Here is a 27,477-nt window from a genome sequence, read left to right on the forward strand (position 1 = left end):
TCCAAAACATCGAACCTTGGCTGTCCCTCTGATGAGCTCATTTCTAATTTTATCCAACCTGGTCACTCCGAGAGCGAACCTCAACATCTTCATTTCCGCCACCTCCAGGTCTGCTTCCTGTTTTCTTTTCAGTGTCACTGTCTCTAATCCATACATCATGGCTGGCCTCACCACTGTTTTATAAACTTTGCCCTTCATCCTGGCAGAGACTCTTCTGTCACATAACACACCTGACACCTTCCTCCACCCGTTCCAACCTGCTTGGACCCGTCTCTTCACTTTCTGACCACACTCACCATTGCTCTGAACGGTTGACCCCAAGTATTTAAAGTCCTCTACCCTTGCCATCTCTTCTCCCTGTAGCCTCATTCTTCCCCCACCACCCCTCTCATTCATGCACATATATTCTGTTTTACTTCGGCTAATCTTCATTCCTCTTCTTTCCAGTGCATGCCTCCATCTTTCTAACTGTTCCTCCAGCTGCTCCCTGCTTTCACTGCAGATCACAATGTCATCTGCAAACATCATGGTCCACGGGGATTCCAGTCTAACCTCATCTGTCAGCCTATCCATCACCACTGCAAAAAGGAAGGGGCTCAGGGCTGATCCCTGATGCAGTCCCACGTCCACCTTAAATTCTTCTGTCACACCGACAGCACACCTCACCGCTGTTCTGCTGCCCTCGTACATGTCCTGTATTATTCTAACATATTTCTCTGCCACTCCAGACTTCCGCATGCAGTACCACAGTTCCTCTCTGGGTACTCTGTCATAGGCTTTCTCTAGATCTACAAAGACACAATGTAGCTCCTTCTGACCTTCTCTGTACTTTTCCATCAACATCCTCAAGGCAAATAATGCATCTGTGGTACTCTTTCTAGGCATGAAACCATACTGTTGCTCGCAAATACTCACTTCTGTCCTGAGTCTAGCGTCCACTACTCTTTCCCATAACTTCATTGTGTGGCTCATCAACTTTATTCCTCTATAGCTGTTATTCCACAGCTCTGCACATCACCTTTGTTCTTAAAAATGGGCACCAGTACACTTTTCCTCCAATACCTGTATACCAATACCAATCAATAATAATTGCAATCAATAATAATTGCAGTTTTATTCACACACAGCACATCAGCCCACTATTTTATTTTGAAAAATGGCCACTTTCTATCGCATCATTCCTGCACTTCATGTCTTGCTTTTTTGATGCACCAGTAAGCCCATAAGCTAAAATTACCATGAACAAACATCCCTGAAGAGCAAAAGTTTCAACAAAAAGAATGTCGCAATTAAGAAGAAAATACCAAGACTCTTCACCACAACAGTTGATTTAAGTCTTCCCTGTTTAAAATGGTGACGATCTTCAGGTGTCACATTTATTATTTTTTTCTGTCTTATTTTACCCCCAGATGCGACCATCATGCAGGGCCATCTGATTCTGTGCACATAGTCATAACTTCCACTTCTGCATGATAATGACTCCATGACAATATAATATTTATGTCATTGATATTCCTCTCACCTTGTTTCAAGTGGTATTTGGGTACTTAGTTTTACTAGTACATGCAGGAGAACATAGATAATGTAATAATAAAAAATCTAACAAAGTAAAGTGAAGATACAGAATTTTGCAGCAACGGCACTCTTTTGGTGCATGCAGAAGACGAAGACAACGCCACAGAGGAAAGTGTGCAGGTTAAGCTCCGACAGTGTGGATTTCCAATGACGCTCCCGTCGATTCATCTCGCAAATCTACGCTCTCTACCCAACAAAATGGATAATCCTCACAAAGACCAGTGAAGACTTTGCACCTTCTGCTGCCCTCAGCTTCACAGAGACTTGGCTTTGTGAACACATCCCCGATGGCGCCGTAATGCTGCCCGGCTTCCAACTATACCGAGCAGACCGCGACACACAGCTATCGGGTAAAACAAAAGCTGGCGGAATATGCTTCTACATCAATGACAAATGGTGTACTGATGTCACGGAGCTCAGCACAAACTGCAGCGTGGACTTGGAGTCGCTGTTTTTGAACTGTATGTCATTCTAGTCGCCGCATGAGTTTGCGTCATTCATACTTGCCGGTGTTTACATCCCGCCCCCTAACTAGCTACAAGTGATCATCTCCCCCCTCAAGCAGAGAACAACAAAGGAATGACTGACGACTTGAATACCTTATACTGCTGATTTGGAAAGGACACTTTCACACCCCACACCTACCCAGCCACACCACTGACAACCACCATCACACCTCTGACTGAATAGGAAGTGAAACGGAACAGGGAGTGAAACGGGCCTTCGAACAATTAAAGCTCAACAAAGGAGCAGGGCCAGAAAGTATTTCCCCCTCCTGCCTAAAGGTCTGCACAGGCCAGCTCGCTCCGGTTTTCACTTAGATCTTCAATAGATCTTTGGAACTGTGTGAAGTCCCATCCTGCCTCAAATGCTCCACTATATTACCAGTCCAGTGGATGATGCAGTCAACATGGGACTACACTTCATCCTGGAACACCTCGACGGCACAGGGAGCTATGAGAGGATCCTGTTCGTGGACTTCAGCTCTGCGTTCAATACCATCATTCCCGAACGCCTCTTCTCTAAGCTTCTCCAGCTCAACGTCTCGCCTGTCATCTGTCAATGGATTTACAGCTTCCTGACGGGCAGGACACAGCAAGTAAGGCTGGGGAACACCACCTCATTCACATGCACCATCAGCACTGGGACCCCCAGGATGGGTCCTCTCTCCGCTGCTCTTCTCTCCCTACACGAACGACTGCACCTCAAACTCCTGAAGTCTGCAGGCGACACCAAAGTCATCAGCCTCATCAAAGACTGTGACAAGTCTGCGTATGGACAGAAAGTGGAGTGGCTGGAGTTTTGATGCGGCCAACACAACCTAGAGCTGAACACGCTCAAGATGGTAGAGAAGTTGTGGACTTCAGTAAACATCCTTCACCACAGCTGGCCCTCACGCTGTCCAACTGCCCTGTGTCAATCGTCAAGACCTTCAAGTTCCTGGGAATCACTGTTTCTCAGGACCTGCAGTGGGAGACAAACATCAACTCCATCCTCAAAAAGGGCCAGCAGACTATGTACTGTTTACGGCTTCTGAGGAAGCACAGCCTGCCACGGGAGCTGTCGAGGCAGTTCTATACAGCAGTCATTGAATTCCTTCTGTGTTCATCCATCAAAGTCTGGTTTGGTGCTGCGACAAAGAAGGACTGCTATGGACAGTCAAGGCTGCTGAAAAAACATATCGGTACTCCCCTACCCACTTTTGCTTCCAACTCCTTTCCTCAAGTAGACTCTATCGAACAATGCAAACTAAAACCAGGAGAGATTTCAACAACTTCTTCCATCTTCCCATTAACTTCTTAAACATTTAACTTACAATTTAATTGTAACATGCTGCCAATTTTGCATATCTCTGTCAGGACATACATTATTCTTACACTCACTTCTTTATCATGCTGCACTATTTGCATTCTGTTGTTGATTACTATTGGCCACTTGTGTTTGACAATTTTCTGCACATTTGCACAATCGTTTTACTGTACCAGATGATTGCACTATTAGTCACTTTAAACTGCTCTAAATTGCTTGAGGACTGCACAACTGCCATTATATCAGTATCACTTTAATTGCTCAGTGACTCTCCACACCTGTTTTTTCTTAAGTCCTAAATGAATATTTTGTCTTTTTTGTCTTGAATATTTGACTAGAGTAGCTCTAACTACCAGAGACAAATTGCTTGAGTGTAGCATAGTTGGCCAATAAAGCTGATTCTGATTCTAATGCAGAGTCTGTGTTGGTCTGTCGTGCTAAATAAGGAGCTGAGCCGAAAGGCAAAGTTCTCAATTTACCAGTAGAGCTACGTACCTCCCTTCACATATGGTCACGAGCTGTGGGTTGTGACCGAAAGAACAAGATTGCGGATACAAGCAGCCAAAATCAGTTTCCTCCACAGAGTGGTCTGGCTTTCCCTTAGAGATTGGGTGAAAAGCTCTGCATCCGGGAGGGTCTCAGAGTCGAGCCGCTGGTCCTCCGCATCGAGAGGAGCCTGATGAGGTGGTGACTCTAGAGCCCCTTTACAAACCACATCTACCATTTCAAAGTGATCATATACCAGATATACAGCAGTTAAATCGATAAATATGATTCAGAATGCGCCTTCTGCTTTTTACATCCAGCGCCTTCCGGTCTTAGGCTCTATTTGGCGCTGTGACGTAACACGAGCCAAACAGCCTGTTCATTCGGCGTTGTGTGCTATTGTTCCATGCTGTTGTTCCCATCCTTATATATTTGCTGTCGCATGATTTAGCAATGTCACGATGGTTTATTGTGTGGCATTTGGTTGTACAAATGGTTCAGTCATGAAGAGAACAGAGGATAGGACCCAAAAATGCATGACTCCAAAACAAATGGACAATTTGAAAAAAGAGAGGTTTAATATACAGGCAGAGGTCGGTACACAGGCAGGTCAATCCAAAAAGGGCAACGGTATCCAAAAACGTGAGGCAAAAAGGCGAGGTCGATAATCGGAACAGGGTCAGTCTTACTGTGAGTCTGTGACGTGGAAACAAGGAATGCTGGAACGCGACGACAAGGTACAACGAACTGGCGACTAGAAAGAATGAGACACGAGGTTAAATGCAAGGGGTAATTAGGGTGAAAGAGGCACAGGTGGTGAAGATCCTCTCAGGAGCAGGTGTCTATGAGACAGGGGGAAAACAACAACATGGCCCCGGAACCCCTGGATGCGCAACATGGAAGTCCCGAATGAGCGAGTCATCCATGATAAACGCAGACGGCACCCATGAACGTTCCTCAGGCCCGTAGCCCTCCCAGTCCACCAGATATTGAAACCCCCTCCCCCTCCAACGAGACGACAACAGCCGCCTCACAGTGAAGACAGGGCCCCCATCCACGGACTGGGGGGAGGAGGGGGCCTGGAAGGCAGGACCAGAGGGGATTTCCGGGCGGGCTTGGGCAGGCTGACATGAAAAGCAGGGTAGACCCGCATAAACCTTGGGAGCCTAAGCTTCACGGTGACAGGATTGATGATCTTTGTCATGGGGAAGGGCCCAACGAACCTGCGAGCGAGCTTCCTGGACTCCACCTGGAGTGGAATATGTTTTGGTAGAGAGCCAAACTCTCTGACCCACTTTGTAGTTTGGGGCCGGTGTCCTCTGACGATCAGCAGCGGTTTTTGTAGGACCGTCCCTGGCGCAGCAGCATCTGGCAGGCTCGCTCCCAGGTCCTCCTGCAGCGTATCACCAAGGTTAATGCCACTGGAACTGTGGACTCTGGTGCTATGGCAGGAAATAGAGATGGTTGGTAACCATGCACAACGTGAAAAGGCGATAGACCAGTGGATGCAGAGGGGAGGGAATTGTGAGAGAATGCGACCCAAACCAGTTTCTGAGACCAGGATCGTGGCTCCTGTGAAGTGAGACATCGGAGCCCAGTGTCCAGGTCCTGGTTCAGCCTCTCGGTTTGTCCGTTGCTTTCAGGGTGAAACCCAGATGACAGACTGACGGTAGCACCTTTGAGATTGCGAAACTCCTTCCAAAATTGCGAAATGAATTGGGTACCCCTATCGGATACCACATTCTTGGGGAAACCATGAAACTTGAATACCTGGTGTATCATTAACTCAGCAGTGTCTTTAGCTGAGGGGAGTTTCGGGAGTGCAATGAAGTGTGCCATTTTAGAGAACCTGTCCACGGCTGTGAGAATGGTGGTATTTCCTTTCGAGGCCGGTAATCCCGACACAAAGTCTATTGAGAAGTCTGACCAAGGACGTTGTGGTATTGGCAGGGGTCGCACCTCCCCAGAAGGACGTTTACGAGGGGACTTGTTAGCAGCACATACCTGGCAAGCATTGACATAATTGGTAACATCCCTTCTAACATTGGGCCACCAAAAGCGCTGTTCGACCACAGATTGAGTCTTGGCAATGCCTGGGTGACATACAGTCCGGTTACTGTGAGCCCAGTGGATGACTCTTCCCCTTAAGGTCGGAACTACATAAAGCCTGTTTTCAGGGCAATTTTCAGGGCTAAGAGTGTTCTTCAGAGCCTCCTTTACCGCAGTCTCAATGTCCCAAACAAAAGAAGAAATGAAACATGACTTGGGCAAAATGGTTTTAGGGTTGGACAAAGAATTCTCTGCGCAGAAAATGCGCGATAAAGCATCTGGCTTACCGTTTTTAGAACCAGGTCAGTAGGATAACGTGAAATTGAATCTAGTGAAAAACAGAGCCCATCAAGCCTGCCTCGCATTTAATCTCTTAGCAGACTAAAGATATTCCAAGTTCTTGTGATATGTCCATACTAAAAACCGAGTATGTGCCCCTTCTAGCCAGTGCCTCCACTCACCAAAGCCACCTTGACTGCCAGCAGTTCACGGTCACCAATGTCATAATTTCTCTCGGCTGGGGTCAGTTTTTTGGAGAGATAATTACAAGGAAAAATTTGCCATTCTTGAGATATTTGTGGGAGAGCACTGCTCCTATACTGGCATCAGACACATCAACTTCTACCACAAACTGCTGTTTGAGATCTGGCAAAGTGAGGATGGGAGCGGAGGTAAAGCTCGATTTAAGTTTCTGAAAAGCTGGCTGACTAAGCGGGTTCCATATGTAAGGTCTGTGTGGCAAGGTAAGATCATGCAAAGGCGAGGTTATAGAACTGAAATTTCTAATGAACTTTCTGTCGAAATGAGCTAACCCTAAGAACATTTGTACGTCTTTGCGTGATGTGGGAGTGGCCCAATTAGTCACGGCCTCAACTTTGCAAGGGTCCATTTTGATTTCACCTGGAGCCAGCACGAACCCCAGAAAATAAATGGATGCCTTGTGGAACTCACATTTCTCAGCCTTGACATATAGTTCATTCTGCAGTAACCGCTGCAACACAGCATGAATGATGTGAGTCTCCTCATCCGGGGAGAATATCTAAATATCGTCCAAATATACAAAAACTTACACATTCAACATGTCACGCAGGACATCATTGACAAAGTTCTGTAAGACAGCTGGAGCATTAGTTAGTCCAAAAGGCATCACCAAATACTCGTAATGTCTTGTCCTTCTTGTCCACAAAGAAAAATTCGGCTCCCATAGGGGATGAAGATGGGCGAATAATCCCGGCTGCCAGTGATTCATCCACATACTCCTTCATAGCCTTGTGTTCCGGCCCTGAAAGAGAGAATAACCTCCCTCGTGGGGGTGTGGTTCCAGGCAGCAAGTCAACTGCACAGTCATAAGTTCTGTGGGGTTGAAGGGGTTTGTCCCTGGACTTGGAAAAAACGTCTTTAATGTCCTGGTAACAGGTGGGCACTTGAGATAAATCAGGATCCCCAAGGGTCTGTGGATTGTAATTTGAAACATAGCCCTGAACATCACATGGAGGCTTGAAACAGTTCTGGGCGCAATTGCTGCCCCATGACATAACCTGCCCAGAGGATCAGTCAATGTGGGGGTTATGTAATTTCAACCATGGGTTCCCTAAAATAAGGTCAAGTTGCTCACGGAATGACCCAACTGCCCGCAGTAGAAGCACCGCCCTGAGACCGGCAACTGCCTTGGTTTGGGTGGTCACCGAGGCTCGTCCTCCAAGTGCGCGGTGACGCAGCCCTCCGCCGAACTCCATCCGGCTCGCGATCCAAAAGCCTCTTGTTGATTTTTACGGCGAGAGCGATGAGAGTGTCCAAGTCGGTCGGCAGGTCTAGTGGGACCAAATGATCCTTGACGGTGGGGGATAGTCCTTGAAAATATTTATCGAGCAGTGCCCTATTATTCCACTGACTCTCAGCTGCTAGAATGCAAAACTCAATCGCGTAATCTGACACCCTGCGCTTGCCTTGTTGTAAGGTGACAAGGGAGCGAGCTGCTTCACGATCTGGTGTGGAAAACTGAAAAATTTGCTCTATAGTCTTTACGAAAACAGCCCACAAATGACACGCGGCAGAATTGCGGCTCCATTCAGCAGTAGCCCACGCCTCTGCACGACCAGTCAGGTGGGAAATGACAAAAGTGATTTTTGCCTGCTCGGTGGGGAAGGCAGCTGCCTGCAGCTCAAAGTGGAGTTTGCACTGAGTGATGAACGGCTTAATATTCCCAGAATCTCCAGAGAACCTCCCCGGTCGAGAGAGCTATGGGCAGACAGTAGCCGAGGTGGCAGGCGGCTGCATGGTGACTGCTTCACCGGGAAATGGTGGTACAGTGGCGGCATCGGGTACTGTGCAAGCTGGTTCCTTCTTCTGAAGCATATTCATTAGCACTTCAAACTGCGAGTCCACCTGTCTCATCATATTGTCCTGATGCTCTGACAGTCCCTCTAGATGAAGGTGGAGTGCAGCAAGCTTCTCATCCTGCTTCGAGAAGCGTTGACCCTGCGCTTGAAGGGCTTTGCGCACCGGGTCTGAGTCTGCTGGGTCCATATTATGGCCAGTTTGTTCTATCATGAACGGAACAGAGGATAGGACCCAAAAATGCACGACTCCAAAACAAATGAACAGTTTCACAAAAGAGAGGTTTAATATACAGGCAGAGGTCGGTACACAGGCAGGGAATCCAAAAAAGGCAACAGTATCCAAAAATGTGAGGCAAAAAGGCGAGGTCGATAATCAGAACAGGGTCAGTCTTACTGTGAGTCTGTGACGTGGAAACAAGGAATGCTGAAACGCGACGACAAGGTACACCGAACTGGCGACTAGAAAGAATAAGACACGAGGTTAAATGCAAGGGGTAATTAGGGTGAACGAGGCACAGGTGGTGAAGATGCTCTCAGGAGCAGGTGTGTACGAGACAGGGGGAAAACAATAACCGGAACGCACACCCATGACAGGTTCAGGCAGTGGCAAGACTTTTTTTGGCTTTCTAAGTGAAAAAGGAATACGTGACCAGTGGATAGGGAAAGTCAATCAACAGGGGAATAAAGGTGGGCAGGTATGGGTGCCGATCAAGCGTTCCAAACTCTGTGCTGATCACTTCGAACCGGCGTGTTTTGAGAAAGACTTATCAGAAAGCATTTGGTACAGAGGTAGAGGCTGAAACCAGCTGCGGTGCCAACTATTTTTCCTACGGCCATCAGGACCTCAACCGCTAGCAAAAGAACTAAATCTCGCAGCCGCAACGGTGCCACGGCGCACACAAAAGATGAGGAGTTCCTTGTATATACCTACGACTCTATTATGGTTACTCACTAGGCAGTAGAAAATGAAGACCCACGCAGTACTTTTCAGTACTGTCGTCTGTACTTTTGGCTTTATGACAAGCCAACAGACGCGGCAAAGACTTTCTCTGTGGCGTGTTATAACGCTACTCGAGCGAGGGGCACACAATATATAGGAATACGGCATACTATGTAAAAGCTTGAGCTGTGTCATTGAAACATATATGAATATATAATATGTATAGTTGTGCTAATAAATATTGGCACCCCTGGGGTGCCATTATTTCAAGCCATGACTGTATAAAAAGACATACCATCACATCGACCCAGTGGCCACTCTCTTTTTCTGTTGTACAGCTGCTACTTGGCTGCCCGTCGTTGTCACTGTCAGGTTCCGACCTCCTGATCATCTTAAACGTACAGTTTGACAATGGCAAGTTCAGTCGGATGCTCCTGTACGTCAAAATCCTCCTCCTCCTCATATTCCAACACCTTGTTCACCATTGCGTATAATGTATAGCGCGCTGTGTCTGTCAATTGCAACGTCACTTTCGGTAGCCCTTGCGGTGGATAGAGTAACCATACCCCGGTGTCTTGAGCTTCGGGTATGTTCGGGGAGTTCTCGATACGCATAATAAAAGCCTCATTTTTAGCTAAACTGTAGTTGAAAACCTCCTGGAAGTTAGCGTGCATGTATTACATAACCTATAAACAATGCAAATATGAATTTTAACTGACCCCATAACATCTTTGTCATCTGACCTTGAAACTGCTGCCCCCGTGACCTGACCCTGGATAAGCGGAAGAAAATGGATGGATGGATGATTACACGCATATTGTGTTTATATAACCTTTATTAAAGAATGCCAAGCATCAAAGCATCTGTCAGCTTAAATAGTCCTGCATAAGGTTCTACCATGGCAAATCTACCTACCCTCATTTATAGTGCTCTTCACAACCATCAGCGTGCATTTGAGTGACATAAAGAGACAAAAAAAAAAACATTACAGTTGTAGTTCAAAAGATATTAGTGGTATGCATTATGGCACAGTTAATGAATTTGATCTCATACTATAAGCTCTATTTGGTGTATGAATATAGATTTCTTAAACTTGGAAAAGGCTTAAAATGTCCCAAAGGTTTGGGTCAATGGTTGTTTAAGAGCCTTTTTAACAGGTTAAATTTAGCCATTTTGAATATCAGTATTATTTACTAAAAAAGTATTGCAATAAGCTTTATGCTTAGCCCTTTGACAAGCACGAGATCTGTGTCGTACAAAGAGATGTCAAAGTTCTTATGTAATGTTCACACCCACTTTGTTTTTTTCTTTTCCAATGAGAACTATTTGCATTGCCAAAAGGCGCATTCATTTAAGGACATCTTTATTAATAAATATTTTGTTTGCTAAACAGGGAATCAAATAATATAATAGATAAAGTTCAGTATTGAGTAACAAATACACAACCAAACAACACCCCACTGTGACCGTAAATCTTTAAGTCATGCTTGCTTGTTAAGCATAAAGCAGAATTGTTAACTTTCTTATAACAATAATTGTTCCTTACCACCTTGTTGACAAAATGCCTTTTTGAACAACAAAAACCGTTCCCCGAAATGGGAAACTATTGGAGAAACTGTGTTTTTGCAACGTGGGAACTATTCCCAAATTCCTGCTTCAGTTAATGTTTTGGGTGCCGAAAGAAGACTCAGCTGTGGGTCGTACGTTCAAACGGCCCAGAAACCCTTTCCTTAGGGGCATGGTCTTCTTAGTGAACAGTACTTTGCCTCAATCAAGAATAAATTCTCAGTCAGACAGATCATGGTAATCCGCAAAGGTTGGATCAAGGCAATTGGACTGTTCTAGTTTTTTGAAGGTATTTCACCTTTAATACAAAAAACTGTTTCAAAATTTAAGGTGTAGAGTCTTGATATTTATGCCTCAGTGGGTCTGTCCCCTGGGAGTGGTAAACAATAGGTTGTTGTTGTTGAAACAATGAATGTTTCTAAAAACAAAAACACAACTGTGCCATGTGTCACGAAGCAAAGTAGGATGTGAATAGGATTGGACCCAAGAGCAGACTGAGGTGGAGGGTGAGTAGGATAATTACTATCGTATCACAAAACCTGGGAGTGCGAGAGTCGGCCGGTGAGCCACAACCAACGTCAATACTCGGGCGAAGGCTGCAGGACTTGACAGGCTTTAAATGCAGGCAGTAATCAGTGCTACTTGAAGACAGGTGCACTGCACAGGTAATGCTGATTGCTAGGGAGACAGAGGGGGAGAGGGATAGACAAGGCACAAGGTGCCACCCAAGCTCCAAAAGAGGAACTGCAGGGCATGGATCATGACACCATGTGGCTCAACAGTCTCCCCCATTGTGGCCAATATAAACATAGATGTCATGGAAAGAAAAGCACTGGACTATTTTTGAGGAGCTAACACCAGCAACTGGGTCAGGTATTTTGATGGCACATGGGTTAAGATCAAAGCCTGATCAAAGGCCTGTTTAATGAACACATCAAATCTGTGGATAGATTGGTTTCATTCGGGCCTTTGTCAATTCCGCCAAGAGAAGAACAGAAACTACACCTGAGCATGAAAACAGAAACAGGAGGCGAAATGGTGGTCCCCTATGTGGCTGCTTTGTCAGAGAAACTCAAAAGGATTTTCTCCAAACATAACATACCAATGCATTTCAAACCCACTAACATGTTCAGACAAAAGCTGGTTCACCGCAGTGACAAAATACAGAGACGCAAATTCAGCAATGTTGTTTATGCAGGGCAGTGCAGAGAGGAGTGCAATGACCTCTACATTGGAGAGACTAAGCAGCCGCTGCTCAGGCGCATGACGCAACACCGGCGCCTATTTCGGGTCCGGAATCAGCGGTTCATTTGCATCTTAAGAAGAACGGACATTTCTTCAAGGACAACAACATCCAAGTTCTGGATAGAGAGGACTACTTGTTTGAAAGAGGTGTAAAAGAAGCCATCTATGTCACACTAGGAAAGTCTTCTCTAAACAGAGGAGGAGGTTTGAGGCATCACCTATCGTTTGCCCTTAACAATGCCCTCACATCTCTCCCACCCAAAGATTCAAAGGGAAGAGTGGCTCGAATGAGCTGTTTTGCCACAAGACAAGTGAATGACTGATTGGTATGCAGGACGGTCGTTTTATTAACCACTCTGGGCAACATAAACAACCTATTGTTGACCAACCCCAAGGAGCACACCCACTTTGGCATAAATAGGGAGACGCCACACCTAAAATTTAGAACTGAAGAAGCCTTTTGAATTAAAAGGAAAATGTCTTCAACAAACAAGAACAGTCCAATTGCCTTGATTCAACCTTTGCAGAATGAATTTATCAACTAACTGATTATTATGCCCATCCCCATTGTAAACAATTTCTTTTTCTTCTTTATCTAGACAGGAATGTCATATGTGTGTCATTATCCTGAAGTTTGTTTTAATGAAAAAACAAACAACAATGAAATGTAAAGTTATTACTGTATGTTGGCCTCTCCCCAGGTTGTAACACCATTAAAGTGTCCTGTATGTCTTTCTGCCCCTCTCGCTCTCTCTGTCTGTCTGTCTGTCTGTCTGTATGTCTGTCTGTCTATCTATCTATCTATCTATCTATCTATCTATCTATCTATCTATCTATCTATCTATCTATCTATCTATCAAACTATCAAACTAAGGTATGGCAGTGTGGTGGCAGCGTGGAGGTGCTTCCCTGCTCCAGGATTGCTCACATCGAGAGAGCCCATAAGCCTTACACAGAAAACCTGACAGCCCTCGTACGTCGAAATGCTTTAAGAGTGGCCGAGGTCTGGATGGACAACTATAAGAGTCATGTCTACATGGCCTGGAACGTTCCATTTCAGGTACAGTATTTGAATGTGGTCAGAGGTGGGTATAGTAGCCAAATATTGGACACAAGTAAGAGTACTGTTACTTTAAAATAATATGACTCAAGTAAAAAGTACTCCTCCAAATATTTACTTGAGTATGAGTAAGAAAGTACTCAGTGAAAAAACTACTCAAGTAAAGTGTAACTGGTGAGTAACTTTTTTTTTTTAAATGAGAGCAAGAACATCAAACACAAAAATAATAATATATGGGATTCCACACACACACCTGCCACCATTTAAATGTTTAAGTGCCCAAAAACCAACAACACATGCATTGGGCCCGACAGAAATAGTTTTTTTTTGTTTTGTTTCTTTTTTTAATTTTATTATTCACTTAAATGACTGAAGGAAGAAGCTGTTTTCTGACCAGACTTATTGATAGTGTTTGTTTGTGTATGTGTGAGTGCGTGCGAGAGAGAGAGGAATTACAGGTATGGCACGTATCCCCAAAGAAGCATGTTTTACAGTGACTTACGACCATCAAAATTGGCCTAACGTTGCCAGATGCACTGCTAAAACAACAATAGAAACATCTGTTTTCTCAAGTGGGCTGAATATCAACATTTGGGCAGACACAAGACTATACTGCATCATAAAGCTGTTGTTTTTCAGTCTGTAAGCGCAGCTGATGTTTTCCGCCAAAATAAATCACTTTGGTTGGCCCGCGAAAGCTTTGTGTGCGGTCATGTGGTTGCCTTGTGCTATCTGATTAGTGAATTGGTTTCAAATGATACAAGTGGTAATGTTGGATTGGCCCAACGGCGCCCGATGCGGAAGTCGAGCATTAAGTCTGAAAATAGATCACGCATGCAATAATTGATAAATAAAAGTAGCGAGCGGCATGTCGATCATTGTAACGTAGTAAAAGTATTGATTCGTCTTAAAATAAACGCTTCCGTAAAAGTAAAAAGTATGGTGCATTCAAACTACTCTGACAAGTGTTAGTTGCGGTATGTTACTTAAGGAAATGTAACGGAGTACATGTAGTGCGTTACTACCCAGCTCAGAATGTGGTAGAAAACAGTTAAACAGCGAAACTGAAGTTTATAATTGACAGATAATATTTTTGTGTTTCATAAGAGTTTGAACCGATTCGTCGACTTTTCTACTCCGCATCAATGTTTAAAGCTTGAAGTCAACTAATCGCTAATCATATTTTTGGCATCTTGTCTTCCAATCAGCCAATTTATAGAGGACTTTCGACTCGCCCGTCTGCTGCCGTCACCCGACTATAACGCTCTGTGTAGCGGTGAAATGTCCGGCCAACAAGGTAACACAGTTTTCATACGTCTGGTCATAAAATAAAAAAATAAGTTGCTTATGGGAGAGCATAGCGGTTGCTTGCTAGCTTGAGTTATTCTGATCGCCGCTATTCTTAAAAGATTCATACCAGCGGGACCACAGGACGGGCAGCAAGGACCAAGGGCAGCAGTGCGAAGTGAAGCTCCATGTTTGTCATCTAAATGTTATTTCCAATAATGCATGGGCCACAACTGTGTAATTACAAGAACTTTAATCATATCACAACACGTACCAACATCACCTGACTTCTGTCACTTTAGGACAAGACAGTATATAGCAACACTTGTCGCAGTACGACAAAGGGCCGTACTATGCTACAAGCATGTGGAAAGATTCTACCAAAAATTACACTAGTAGCACAGTAATTTGCAAGACAAGCATGCGTAGGGCTCCAAGTAATTACAACAGATACATTCAGCATCATGCTAAGTAGTATTTGTAATCATTTGTTTTTGTTTCTCTGCCAGTCTGACAAAATATCGCTTCATGTGAAACCAGTCCATGGCACAAAAAAGGTTGAGGACCACTGTACTGTGAAGAAATATCAATGACATTAATTGACTTGGACTCGACTCTCATCACATAATAGTCAACTACAAAAACTCGTTCAACCCCGAGTGTTTGACTGCTTCATTCACATTGACGGTGAGGTATTATTGTTAAATAGTGACTCTGTGACTTTCAGCAATAATAATGTTATTTTCCGTAATTAGAAAACACAGGCTTTTTCACTCCCAAACATTTTCATCTGAAATGATAAATGGGGCCAGCACGGTGGACGACTGGTTAGCACATCTGCCTCACAGTTCTGAGGACTGGGGTTCAAATCCCGGCCCCGCCTGTGTGGAGTTTGCATGTTCTCCCCGTGCCTGGGTGGGTTTTCTCTGGGCACTCCGGTTTCCTCCCACATCTCAAAAACATGCGTGGTAGGTTGATTGAAGACTCTAAATTGCCCATAGGTGTGAATGTGAGTGCGAATGGTTGTTTGTTTCGATGTGCTCTGTGATTGGTTGGCGACCGGTTCAGGGTGTACCCCGCCTCCCCGCCCGAAGATTGCTGGGATAGGCTCCAGCACGCCCGCGACCCTAATGAGGATAAGCGGTACAGAAAATTGATGGATGGAAAATCCACAAAGGTTGAAACAAGACAGCAGGACTGTTCTTGTTTGTTGAAAATGTTTCACATTTCTAAATACAATATTAGGTGTGGAGTCTCCATATATATGCCTCGTGAGGATAAGCGGTAAGGAAAATGGATGGATGGATGGATGATAAATGGGGGTCCAGACTCCTAAGCATTTCAGATGAGCAAATCTGTTCCATCACTTCCTAAGTAGCACACCCTTGGGGAACACAACACTCGCCAAGGCAGCCTACTTCCCTCATATTGTCAATGCAAGTGTAATGAGATAGCAAGTGTTCCTTGTTGTCTGAGCAGCAAGCATCTTGTCACACGTCCAAATCCTCCCTTGGGATTTGCTTCAATTTGGGAAATTATTTGTGTGCAGAAATAGACACAAAACCGCAATATAAATTCTAAAGAAAACCTCTGAGCATGGCAGTCAGCTGGCAACAAATGAAACACTGGAGGTTTGAGCGTTCTCTAGAGTCCTTGGTAAGATGATCAACTCGCAAACATCTTGCTGTGTGTAATCCTAGGAAAAATCTTTTCAAAAACATCCGAAAGATCTTTTAATCTTTTCATTATATTTAACAGACGCATCCCAAAATGCAGTGTGCTCTTCCTCTATCACTCCTCTATATGGTTACATGAAAGTAGGCCCTGTACTTACTGTTTACATTGAATTGTACTGAACAACAAAAGTTCTATTTAAACCTTTTTGTCTTTCTTAATGAATTTCCCCTTCAGGTTAAAGGAATCAAAATAAAAAACATATACATGGTAAAAACATCATTAGCGTAAGTCAGTGTTTCCGAACCTTCACTTAGCCAAGGCACATATTTTACATTAGAACAATTTTGCAGCACACCACCAAAACAAACCAAAGGTATACTGTATATACTCAAATAATGAGATTCTTGTCTGAATTTACTCACAAATATACCTACTCTGTTAGAACTCTAGACTTATTTAATAGAACACAAAACTAATATTCTGTTGTATGAATTGCTTGAGGTGAGCTTTACTTACTTTTTGACTGGAGGCTGACCTGACCGCAGTCATTGTTCATACAGTGTAGTTAATGCCATCCATCCATCCATCCATCCACCCATCCATCCATCCATCCATTTTCTTCCGCTTATCCGAGGTCAGGTAGCGGGGGCAGTAGCTTTAGCAGGGAGGCCCAGACTTCCCTTTTCCCAGCCACTTCATCCAGCTCTTCCGAGGGCATCCAGAGGCGTTCCCAGGCCAGCCGAGAGACATAGTCTCTCCAGCGTCTCCTGGGTTATTCCCCGGGGTCTCCTCCCGGTGGAACGCACCCAGAACACCTCACCGGGGAGTTGTTCAGGAGGCATCCTAATCAGATGCCCAAGCCACCTCATCTGGCTCCTCTCAATGCGGAGGAGCAACGGCTCTACTCTGAGCACTCCCGGATGACCGAGCTTCTCACCCTATCTCCAAGGGAGAGCCTGGACACCCTGCGCAGGAAACTCATTTATGCCGCTTATGTCCGGAATCCTGTTCTTTCGCTCAGGACCCACAGCTTGTGACCATGGGTGAGGGTAGGAACGTAGATTGACTGGTAAATTGAGAGCTTCGCCTTTCGGCTTACAGCGTCATCTGCATCACTGCAGACGCTTAACTGATCTCCCGTTCCATTCTTACCCCAATCCTGAACAAGACCCCAAGATACTTGAATTCCTCCACTTGGGGCAGGATCTCATCCCCGACCTGAAGAGGGCACTCCACCCTTTTCCGACTGCGGACCATGGTCTCAGACGTGTTGATTCTCAACAGAACCACGTCATCTGGGAAAAGCAAAGATGCAATACTGAGGCCACCAAACCGGACCCCCTCTACGCCTCGGCTGCGCCTAGAATTCTGTCCATAAAATTTATGAACAGTATCGGTGACAAAGGACAGCCTTGGCAGAGTCCAACCCTCACCGGAAACGAGTCCGACTTTCTGCCAGCAGTGCGGACCAAACTCTGACACTGGTCGTAAAGGGAACAGGGTCGAACAGCCCGTATCAGGGGGTTCGGTAACCCATACTCCCGAAGCACCCCCCCCATAGGACTCCCCGAGGTACACGGTCGAACGCCTTCTCCAAGTCCACAAAACACATGTAGACTGGTTGGGCGAACTCCCATACACCCTCGAGGCCACTTTGAAAAAAATATTACACAGGGGAGCACATATTTCTTGTCCAGTACTTTGACCTGGTAATGTTTTTATGCTAGTTTTTAGATGGTTTAACAGATTAGTTGTGTTACCCTGCGGGGCAGACAACTCTGTTGCATTCTTTACATATGACTTCTTGTGTAACGTCACGTGCCTTGAATCAAAACATGTCCAACAAATAGATATTGATCCCTTTTCGAGGGACTAACTTGTAACCATGATGATCCTCATCTCCAATTTTTGCTGTACTAGTTGCTTCTCTTGGCATGACTCACTCTTGTGAGTCCCACCGAGACCCTAACCCCCCACTGCAGGGTGCGCTTGGTGCCGCTTGCTTGTTGTTTTGGCAGAAGCCTTAACCATGCATTTGCAGCCTGGTGGATGGCTGACTACTGTTTAGAAAGTGCGTCCGCATTTTAAATGTGAAAATCATTAACCAAGTAACAGGTTAATTTAATCATGGCAGCCAAAATTGTGATCACAATTAAAATTTGATTAACTGTGCAGCCGCAGTGGACTTTTATCCTCGTTAGCTGTTTTAGGCAAAGTCCCTCCATGATTGCTGTACGTTGTTGTGTGGGGCCCCGGAGGCTGTATAACATACACTAGTCTAAAACAGTTTGATTGTCTGACTCTCGTTCTTTTCACATGCGAATACTATAGTGATATGATAAGTGTCGCCTGGACACAAGTGGGCACTGTTGTATAAGGAAGTTCACCCTACATGGTGTTAAAACGGTTGGATTTTTGCCAACATGGATGGATTAAAAGCACCAGACACACTGCGATTGGAAAGAAACATTGCAGACAACTAGTGGCGAAGGAGACAAATAATAGAACTTTATTTCACTGCGACCAGCATTGATATCAAGACTCAAAAGCTACAGAGCAGCACATTACTACAGGTCATCGGAGATGAAGCTCTTGAAATCCACTACCACACTTTTTTTTTTTTTTGTAAGGGAAATGTAATTATATGATAAGGGTCACCTGGATACAAGGGGGGACTGTTGCATGCTGGAGCCTATCCCAGCTATCTCCAGGCGAGAGGCGGGGTACACCCTGAACTGTTCGCCAGCCAATCACAAGGCACATAAAAACAAACAACCATTCACACTCACATTCACACCTATGGACAATTTAGACTCTTCAATTACCCTACAATGTAGGTTTTTGGGATGTTGGAGAGTACCCAGAGAAAACCCACACAGGCACGGGGGAAACATGCAAACTACACAAAGGCAAGGCCGGATTTGAACCTGGGTCCTCAGAAATGTGAGGCAGATGTACTAACCAGTCATTCACCGTTCCGTTGAAGTGGACATGCTTGAATTAAACACTTCCATATAGCACTCAAAGGAGCCGGTCATTTCATTACATGGTGTCAGAACAGACAGATCGTGAATCGAATCGAGATTGTAAAATCTCCCAGGAAAATCACAATTAAATATTTTCCTAAAATCGTTCAGCCCGAGCCTCAAGGAGCTGAATAGTAAACACAAATAACGGGCTGACAAGAGCAGAATGAGACAAAGACATAACGTGCAGACTGGGAAGGCATGAACAAAGGACAGGAGAACAACATAAAACAAAACTAAATCCAATGTAAACACAATGCAAAAATGCAGACCATGAAAACATGTAAAAAGATCACATTCTAATTGCTGCCTTCTCTTGGCAAAAGTTCTGTTTGTGCAATCCATTGGTCAGTTCATATTTCTAAAAAAGTCACTGAAATGATTTAAATTACTGTACAATTGCTGCAACTTTCAGTTTGTCCCATCAGGGGTCACCACAGTGAAACGCTCGCATGATTTGTTTGGAACGGTTTTTATGTTGGATGTCCCTAATGATGCAACCTAGCCATATTTTAATCAGGACTTGGTAGCGGCTATGTATTTAGGCACTGGCCGGGAATCAAACCCACACTGCATGAAAGGCCGCAGGATGAACCACTACACTACAAGTGCAAATACATTCAAGTACAGCAATTCACTCAAATGGATTTGATGAAGCTTTGCAAGATTAGCTAACATGATTTATTTTCCCTTATGCTGACCTAAGGGTTTTTGTGATTTTGAAATTGTGTGTTCAACTACAAATTTTACAACTTTAGAGACATTTGACTTGGAGGTTCCACTGTTTAATTGCATTTTTCTTGTTATTATAGAGGAAACCAATGTGTAATTTGAGGTCTTTCATATACTTCTTTCAATAGAACTCAGGAATAGATATTGGTGACATTTCTGAGAGAAGAGCTCTACGATCCAAACTCAAGTGTCAACCATTCAGCTGGTTCCTTGCCAATATCTACCCCGAGCTCCGATCCTACAGCAACACAGTTGCTTATGGAGTGGTGAGATTAATTTTGTATTTTTCAACTATGCATTCTATGGGATATGTTATTTTATTTTATTTAAATACACCATGAAGTAAAAAAAAAATCATTCATCGTAATTAGGACTACAACCATGCATTAACCCATTGGTTCTCAACTGTTGTCACCCTGGGATCCACATTTTGAAGCCTGATTTCACATACTTTGAGATTTTTTTTTTATCCATTCATTCATTGTCCATCTTGTTAAGAAGACAATTTTCTGTAATGTGTCAAATTTCCGAGACGTTTTTTTGGTCTGTTTGGTTTTACTTTTAAGAGCTTTTTTTTCTGCAATGCCACAATATTTTTAAACATAACAATTCATGCTTACATGTTTAAAGTGCCTTTCAGAGCACCTTATTAAGAAACTGAGGATGACCATAAGTGCATGTACAAAATTTCATATCTTATATCTTTTTTTTTTTTCATATCTTATATCTCTTCTTACTGTATATCGTTTATATCTCCTCTTTTAAGGAAAGTGTAACATCAGTAGTTTGTCTTCTGTTTAGGAAATGAAGGGTGCAGACTAAAGGAACTGTTAACAGTTTTTAACAGTCTGAATTATGCTATGAATTTTTTCTACTTGTCCAGGACCCACTTTTGGGTCCCGACCCACCATTTAAGAATCAAAGTGTAGCTCTTGGACGTAAAATTTGTGAATAGGTTTTGTGAGCATTTCCCTAACCACGAGCATACAGTTAGGTCCTGAAGTATATAGACATCAGCTTTTTGATGATTTTGTATTATATTGGATTGTATTAATAAAAATAAAAGTGTCGACAGTTTCACAAAAATAGGGCATTTATCACTTGGGAATCACAGCTATATTATGCAAAATACTGTACCTTCATTTCATGAGTCTCTAGGGCAAAGTTAATTGGCGAGGTGCGGTCCGCTTCCCTATTACTTCAAGGCAAATTAAGCAGCCAAGTCTGATATTAGGTACTGAGTTGACATTTAAGAAAAAAACACAGCAGTGCAGCAAAGTATGTGATTAGCATATCTGCATCATATAGTCAGATGTTCTGGATTTGTGTGTTGAGGTTGCCCGTTGTCGTCATTGCGTGGGGTTTCTTCAATACGCCAGTACTTCCTCCAAAAGCATGCTTGTTAAGGTAACGCTCTGCTTGCTTCACCTCTGTTTACATAGTTTTCTTGCTGATGAGCTTGTTTTACTTCGGAAAAAAATTAGAAGCAGCGACTCCTGGATATTTTTAAACCTTTGGGACTGCACCTTTTTTGTAGATACAGTCAGTTGTTGCCATATTACAATATTTTCTGATACCCTCTCACCATTACGTAAGCGTGGCCTGCTAATTAGCACAAGCCTGCTATTAGCAACAAGACCAGCAATCTAGATTCCTCCCTTTTCCACTGAGGACTGCTGCAGAGGATGTCAATCCTGGAAACTAAAATCCACTGTCTTGAAGTGTATGTGGATGTAAATGGACAGTCGGGGAATGAAACCACTCTACCGATGCCTAAAAAATGGTGAGCAGAAGTGTGCAGACAGCCACTTAGCTCAACAAAGACGACGGATCTGGACTGTGGAAAGGGTAATGGATCATCCAGGAGTTCTCCCTGGAATTTACTGGGAACAAAGCCCAAAGATATGGGACAACATCTAAAAGGGAGGACACAACACCAGCAGATTACTGAGGAATCGGGCTGGCCTGCTTCGGGTGCTGCTTCAACCCCTAGTGAGCGGCCGTGGATGGTCGCTACAGCGAAGGGCAAGAAAAAAAGGACGCGAGTCAATGCAAAACATTGACATCAGACTTACAAATAGATTTGAGCCACTTTTACAAGACCCTGGCCAAAAATGCTCATCCCCCACCACCACTGAAAGGTATGAAACTAAATCATACAAGTAAAAAATGGCACCCCAAACATTAATAGTTGGTGATGGAGCTGTCAAGGATGTGAAACGTTTTTGCAGTGAGAAGAACACCAAAGTACTGTGTTTTACCAATTACATGGTCTCTGATATCTCTAAAAAATCCTGAAGATCACTATTCAACACCCAACTGTGAAAGCTGTCATGCTCCACACTGGGGCCTTGGATGTTGTCAAGCAGCAATCAGAGGTACTGAAGCGAGATTTCATTGATCGCCTAACAAAAGTGCAATATTTGGATGCTGAGGTTTTCATAAGTGGACCTCTCCCAACGGTACGAGTTGGAGATGAACGTTTAAGTAGGCTCAGTCTATTAAGTAAGTGGCTCAAACACGTGTGTAATGCACTGTCCATGAATTTCATTTAAAAATTCCACTTTTTTTGGGAGCGCAGACATCTTTACAAGGCAGACGGTTTCTGTCTAAGTAGATAAGGGGTTAAGTTGTTGGCTGCCAACATTTTTTACTGTGTACGTCATTCAGCGGCCTGAAAGGAAAACACTGGCTTTGTTGACACGGCTGAAGGACAGAAAGATGCAGTTGTTCCCAAACAATCGGAGGAACAAGAGATAAGGCGACACGAGGCGCAGATGGATTTATCAGCGTCACCCAACCAATCGGAGGAATGAAATGAGATGAGGCAGCACTTTCAATCTCCCACATCCCTCGATCAAAAGCCCCATTCGATCAAAGCCCAACGCAAAACTTACTCTCTACTATCCTAAATGCCATGTTAGGTCTGACAAACAGGGTGAAGGCAATATTGGAGTCCAGCCCACACCACAAAAAGATCTTCCTCCCATCCCCCCTCACCTGGAACCACCGTCTACTAAGATGCGAAGGGCCCCTCCTCCTCTACCCATGAAGAATCTTATCTGCGAATCTGACTGATATCTCAGAATCAGAATCATCTTTATTTGTCAAGTATGTCCAAAAACACACAAGGAATTTGTCTCCGGTAGTTGGAGCCACTCTAGTACAACAACAGACAGTCAATTTACAGAACACTTTGGAGACAGAAAGACATTGACAAAAAAAAAACAGTCACTGAGCAGTAAAGGGTTGCTAGTTATCTGGTAATGCCGGTAAAAAAAAGTTTTTTTTTTTTTTTTTTTTGACAATTGTGCAAAAAGATGCAGAGTCCTCTAGCACTTAGAGCAGTTTGAATGACTAATATTGCAATAGTCCGGTGCAATGACCATTGTGCAAAGGGCGCCAAGACTTCAAGGAGTGTATGCGGTTTAAAGTGACGAGTAGTGCGATAATCTGGGACAATGTTGGTTGTGCAAATGTTGCAGATACTCCTCAATCAGTGTGCAAATGGAGCAGATGCTACTCTGGCATGAGTGGCCAGTATATGCAAATAGTGCAGCATGGCGAGACAACTACAGTGAGTGCACGAGTAATACATAATTGGCCCCACAGAAATGTGACAACGAACTCAAGTCAAAAAATTGCAAGCATGTTGTAATGGAATTGTAGGTTAGGTGTTTAAGAAGTTGATCGCAAGAGGGAAGAAGCTGTTGGAATGTCTGCTAGTTCTAGTTTGCATTGATCGGTACCTACCTGAGGGAAGGAGCTGGAAGAGCTTGTGACCGGGGTGCGGAGGGTCCGAGAGGATTTTGCACGCCCTTGTCTTAGTTCTGGCAGCGTGCAAGTCCTCAATGGTGGGTACCGACAATCCTTTCAGCAGTTTTGATTGTCTGTTGTAGTCGGAGTTTGTCCTTTTTTGTAGCAGCACCAAACCAGACTGTGATGGAAGAACACAGGACTGATTCGATGACCGCTGTGTAGAACTGTCTCAGCAGCTCCGGTGGCAGGCCGTGCTTTCTCAGAAGCCGCAGGAAGTACATCCTGTGCTGGGCCTTTTTGAGGACGGAGTTGATGTTGGTCGCCCAACTTCAGGTCCTGCGGGGTCTTTTCCAAAATAAGTCAGAACCCTATGGAAATCAGGCATTTTTCATCCCTGTAATTACAAGGGACAGAAAGTTGGTCAAATAAATATGGCACAAAAAAGTAGAACTACAAATTTTGTGAGGATAAAATGTGAATCTATCAAACCATTGTCTCCAGACTCGCTCTTTTCAATATCAGGTCACAGGGTAATAAATCAATGTTGATTAATGACATCATTACCACCTATGATCTGGACTTTTTGTTACCAAATGAAACAGAAAGTAGCTGTAATACCATTTTAATTGAGGCAATACCAGCAAATTTTTATTTTAAGAACAAGTGTCGAATAGGAAAAAAAGGCGGTGGTATTGCTGTTATTTTTAAGTCATTATTTCAGTGTAAAGAAATTATACTGGGTGATTTTAGCTCTTTTGAATATCTCTGTATTTAGTTAAAGGTGACCCAAAGGTTATTGTTTTAAAAATTTATAGACCTCCAAGATACAATAGAAAATGTATGGAGGAATTTTCAGAACTGCTGTCAGTTATTTGTAATGACTACAACTATTTTGTCATAACGGGACATTTAACATTCATGTTGACAATAACATGGGAAAAAAATCCAAAGAACTCTGCTATACTATACACGTTTGACCTCTCTCAACATACTAAGAGTCCAACCCACACTCAAGGTCACATCTTAGACCTGGTCATCTCTAAGGATGTTGAAATTTATATTAAGGATATGGCTATTTCTGACCATTTTTTGTGAATTTTTGAATTACCGATTCTTCCAAAAGTTCAGACAACCTCTGTCTCTTAAGAAAAGGTACATAAATGAGAGTACCACCACTAAGTTTATGGAGACCATAGCTGTGCCATAAACTGTGGATGTTGAGACAGTTGAACCTTTGGATAATTTCACCTGGAAAATCTCAAATATCATGAATACTGTCGCTCCTATTAAAACTAAGACAATCTTGAGGCGACCTCGAACACCGTGGAGGAGCACAATGATGGTAAAGACCTCTAAATCCAAGTGTAGGAAAGCAGAACGTAAATGGAGAAAAACTCAAATCCAAATTGACTGACCTCTACAGACAAAGTCTTTGTAATTTTAACTAAGAGTTAGTCAGGGATAGACACCAACACTTCTGAAATCATCAGTAAGAACAATAATTTGCTGTGGTTGATAAGCGCACAACGCCCTCCGAATCAGATAGCTCCAGAACTCCTAACAACTGATAAATGCAATGAATTTGCCTGTTATTTTAGTGAAAAAATACAATCCATCAGGTTAAATAGCACAAATCAGTAAATTGATAAAATGATACTACATCTGAAGCCACCCAGGAAAAACTCTATTACCATGTCAGAATTTGATACAGTTGACCAAAAATATGTAGAAAAACGGTTCAGCAGCTGAAACCATCAACGAGCTGTCTTGAGTCAATACCATCTGACTTTTTCAAAGCTATTGCAAAGTCTGTGCTATCTGATTTTCAGCAAATAAGCAATTGCTCACTTCAGTCAGGCGAGTTTCCTAAAGCTCTTAAAGTAGCTGCCATTTAGCCTCTACTAAATAATAGAACTCTGGACGCTTCCATGTTAGCAAGCTATAGACCCATCTCAAATCTCCCATTCATAGCCAAGATTGTTGAGAAAGTTATTTTTAATCAACTCAGCAATTTACTGAACTTAAATGGACTTTATGACAAATTTCAATCAGGTTTCCGAACTCATCACAGTACAGCATCTGCTCTTATCAAAGTGCTAAATGATATAAGGTTGAATTCTGACTCGGGAAAGATGTCAATTCTGGTCTTGTTGGACCTCAGTGCAGCTTTTGATACGGTAGCTCATAATATACTGCTGAACAGGTTGGAAAAGTGGGAGGACTAAATGGAACAGTCCTTAAATGGTTTAGGTTCCACCTGGAGGAAAGGAGTTATTTTGCAACCATTGGAAGTGTTCAATCTCATCAAATAGCAATGACCTATGGAGTCCCTAAAGGGTCAGTTCTTGGACCCCTCCTGTTCAGCTATATAAATAAATTTGCTTTGCTTTGCTTTCTTCTCTTGCAGGCATGTATATAATGTATACAGTATGTTAGTTCATGCTAAAAGTTCCCAATTCTAAAATATATTTTCCCCTTTTTGACTCTGACTCTGTTTGCTGTTTAAAACTTTAGTTTTATCTTCCTCAAGACAAGTCCACACTAGTAAAACTATTATTTTGCTCAACCATTTTGCATTCAAATTTAGGTATGCTCGTAGGTGTTGGATTTGAATTGGATTGAACAACAAATTTGTTCTTTCAGATGCCACGGAGCCAAATTAACTACAGTATTTGTGCTCATGAACATGCACAGAAATTTTTGGGGGCAGGTGCTTTAGCTTAAAAAAGGGCACCCATCGACAAAATTATTCACACAATTAAGAAAAAAAAGAGTCTGTACTTAACGTGTATTTATCGCTGTTAACATAATAAACAGTCAGTAACACAACCATTAACAAAGGAGGTTAAGGGAGGCTACAGTGGATATAAAAAGTCAGCACACCCCTGTTCGAATGGCAGGTTTTTAGAAGGTGAGGGAGGGGTGCTGGGGGCAAGGCAGTAGCATATGTACAATTCTCCCAAGGATTCAAATAAATGCCCGTCAGATTTTTAAAAAAATGATGACAGAGAGGAAAAAAAAAAACCACCAAAAAAGGGCACTTTGTGTGCACATGCATTGATGAATTCTAAATGAAACCCTCAGTAGAAAGTAAGTGGAACTGTTAAAACCAGCAGATGTTTTATCGGTGAAACCTTTATATTTCTAAATAGCAAACCAGAAATTGTGCTTTGCTATGTCCAAATGTCAGAATGTAACACCATTAAGAGAGTAAGGGGATATGCTTGATAAGCGGAATAATAAAAAAAATCCATCCATTTTCAGTTCCGCTTATTCTCACTACTCAATACTTAATTTTTGGTTGCACATGATTAAAATGTGGTAAAGTGTCATAATTTTCATCTCCTTTCTTTTAACATAAATATGTTAGTGTAACACATTTTAATCATGTGCAACTGATGTACATGTTTTAATTTAGGAAATTCAAAGGACTTTTTTTTCAGTGTAGGGTCGCGGGCGTGCTGGAGCCTATCCCAGCTGACTTATGGCGAGAAGCGGGGTACACCCTTGATTGGTCGCCAGCCAATTGCAGTTAATTAAAAAAAAGAAATTTAACTTTTTCTCCTTTGGAAGTCAAGTGTGATGCTTTTTCTCATTGGGAAAAAACTGTTTCTGCTTTATCCAAGTTCTTTTTTTCAAACTCACAATTCAAGCAAAGTTAAAATCATACTGTTTAATGTCAAATAGTTTTTCAAGTAGGCTACTGTGAATCCCAAATTAAACCCTTTTCAGCGTTCGCACAGTCTATGTCTTGTTATATCCATCCATCCATCCATTTTCTGAGCCGCTTCTCCTCACTAGGGTCACGGGCGTGCTGGAGCCTATCCCAGCTGTCATCGGGCAGGAGGCGGGTACACCCTGAACTGGTTGCCAGCCAATCGCAGGGCACATCGAAACAAACAACCATTCGCACTCACAGTCATGCCT

General features: G+C 43.3%; 1 protein-coding gene across 4 annotated transcripts in view; it reads left to right on the forward strand.

Annotated features, from left to right (window-relative positions):
* The window catches only part of LOC133477737 (polypeptide N-acetylgalactosaminyltransferase 18-like), a 200,628-nt gene that overhangs the window by 133,970 nt on the left and 39,181 nt on the right, over window positions 1-27,477 (forward strand). For 3 of the 4 annotated variants that reach the window (XM_061772814.1, XM_061772813.1, XM_061772812.1), the window contains exons 7-8: window positions 12,884-13,069; window positions 19,920-20,057. In XM_061772814.1, coding sequence (XP_061628798.1) covers window positions 12,884-13,069; window positions 19,920-20,057 — 324 coding nt within the window. The remainder of the gene's footprint in view (window positions 1-12,883; window positions 13,070-19,919; window positions 20,058-27,477) is intronic. The other variant, XM_061772811.1, reaches the window with a different exon arrangement.

This window comes from Phyllopteryx taeniolatus, chromosome 5, assembly GCF_024500385.1.
Source record: "Phyllopteryx taeniolatus isolate TA_2022b chromosome 5, UOR_Ptae_1.2, whole genome shotgun sequence".
In the NCBI taxonomy this organism is placed as follows: Eukaryota; Metazoa; Chordata; class Actinopteri; order Syngnathiformes; family Syngnathidae; genus Phyllopteryx; species Phyllopteryx taeniolatus.